Here is a 2,329-nt window from a genome sequence, read left to right on the forward strand (position 1 = left end):
ACCAACTTGTTGGGGTAGGACAGGCCTATCATGATGATTCTCAGAGCTTTACATTTTCTGATCTTTCTTCTACTATCACTACCTTAATATTGTACTCTTCTTATCATTTCTGAAATGCTGCAGCACTGCTTGTGAAAAGTGACTCATATGATTCCAGGCCTCCATGCAATAGCTGCTCTACCAGAAAACTGAAGATAAAAACCAGTAAACGTAATTTAAACAGCCCCGCCCCCTGCTGATTTTTATGGCAGGTAAAGTTTGAAAACCACTGTCTGGGTGTTTTCCAGCAGAGTTACCACTACTTATTAAATTTTCACCATAAGGAGAACATTATTGTCTGCCTTTATTATTCAAAGGAGAAAATTCAGTTTCAGAATGTTTAGCTATTTTTTAATGTAACTGCCATTTCTTGAGTGTCATAAATAGAAATTTGGTCACCTAGTGACAGATTTTGCCTTCTTCCATCCAAGAGTTATTGCACAACATCCTCTGTAATCATATGGCCAATGTATGGTTATGCTTTTTAATTACTTATAACACTTTCTAAAGTTTTGCCACTTCCTTATTACAGGTGACACAACTTGAAGAGAATGACACTCATTAATGAAAGCCACCCTGAAGAGTTTATCCTACTAGGCTTAGATGATCTGCCTTGGCTAGAGCTTCCTCTATTCATTGTTCTTCTTATTACATACCCCATGACCATGATGGGAAACATTGCCATCATTCTGGTGTCCAAGTTAGACCCCCGTCTCAATAGTCCCATGTATTTCTTCCTCACCAACCTCTCCTTTTTAGACATGTGTTTAACCACAAGCATTGTGCCGCAGATGCTGTTAAACCTGGGAAGTTCTAAGAAGACCATCAGCTTTGTAGGATGTGTAGTTCAGCTTTATGTCTTCCACTTTATGGGGGCCACGGAATGTCTTCTCTTGGCTATCATGTCCTTTGACGGCTACATGGCCATCTGTAGGCCTCTGCACTACAACCTCATCATGAATCAACACATCTGCATCTTACTAGCATGTGTTATATGGCTGACTGGAGTGCTCTTTGCTTTATCAGAGGCCACACTTACCTTACAATTGCCATTGTGTGGTGTCAATAAACTGGATCACTTGTTGTGTGAGATTCCAGTTCTGATAAAGACTGCCTGTGGTGAAAAGGAAGCTAATGAACTTGCACTGTCTGTGGTGTGTATTTTTATTTTAGTTATTCCTTTATGTTTAATTCTTGCCTCTTATGCTAGTATTGGACATGCTGTACTTAAGATTAAATCTTCTGAGGGAAGGAAAAAGGCCTTTGGAACATGTTCTTCTCATCTTATTGTAGTTTCCTTATTTTATGGTCCAGCTATTGGCATGTATCTTCAGCCTTCCTCCTCCATCACAAGGGACCAGCCCAAGTTCATGGCTCTCTTCTATGGAGTGGTGACTTCTACAGTCAACCCCTTCATCTATACCCTGAGGAATAAAGATGTAAAAGAGGCATTAGGCAACCTAGTGAGAAACATTTTCATTTCAAAGTGAAAGGTTGTCAACAAAATAAAATTACTTATTTAAAAGGTTTGTATTGATTTTTTAACAATTCATTTAGACTAATAATCCAATCTCATGCTATGTGTTCTTCTTGATAAAAATATTTTGTTTCTGACATTTTACAGTCACCTTGGGCATGAATGATATTAGATTGTGTGCACTAGTATGGAAAGTTTATTTGTGAAAATATAGAAAAATAGTATTTTCTATTTGAATACTGAACTAGCAACTGTATTTATAATATAAATTTATTAGTTTAAGTAGATTAGTTTAAGTAGATTCATGATTTTTTGTTTTTATTTAGTGTGGAATTCATAGAATTCAATATGATGTTGCATAGTGAAGACATGTAGACATGTTCAAAAAATCCCTCATTTGGACTTTTCTATTGAGTTTTTTGGTATGATCGAGATCTGAGAAAAATCACTTAAAGGAAAGACTCATAGTACACTGAACCACACTACCAAAATTAACTGCAACCAGACATATTCTTTGAAAATAACAGAACATCTGGTGCTACACTAGGTCTTGAGAACTTTGGAGTTTTGTAAATAATTTGAGTAATTAAAAAATTAATTTGTGGGTAATTGTTAGGGGATTGTCACCAAAACTTTTTAAATTTCAAGAGTTTCATACTTTAAATTTTCTTTGTGTTTTTGAAATATTTTTATATTCATGACATGTGTTGAAGATGAGACCCATTTCTAAATATGGTAGAATTTGTTTGTATTTATATATAACCTATTTAAATAGCTGAAGGTAATCTTAACAAATATTATTGCACATTTTGA

The 2,329-nt window shown here is 35.3% G+C and overlaps 1 protein-coding gene across 1 annotated transcript; it reads left to right on the top strand.

The window, feature by feature from the left end:
- The first annotated feature begins 590 nt into the window (after nucleotides 1-590).
- LOC124095355 (putative olfactory receptor 2B3) lies at nucleotides 591-1,529 on the top strand. The gene has a single exon (XM_046448473.1). The coding sequence runs from the start codon at nucleotides 591-593 to the stop codon at nucleotides 1,527-1,529; it is 939 nt and encodes a 312-aa protein (XP_046304429.1).
- Nucleotides 1,530-2,329: the final 800 nt, after the last annotated feature.

Source organism: Marmota monax, unplaced genomic scaffold (genome assembly GCF_021218885.2).
Source record: "Marmota monax isolate L192 unplaced genomic scaffold, Marmota_monax_Labrador192_F-V1.1 WCK01_AAM20220418_F8-fsc00463, whole genome shotgun sequence".
Lineage (NCBI taxonomy): Eukaryota > Metazoa > Chordata > Mammalia > Rodentia > Sciuridae > Marmota > Marmota monax.

What these genes read in the sequence shown, in the direction of transcription:
- LOC124095355 (XM_046448473.1), top strand. Translation starts at nt 591, where the DNA reads ATGACACTCATTAATGAAAGCCACCCTGAAGAGTTTATCCTACTAGGC.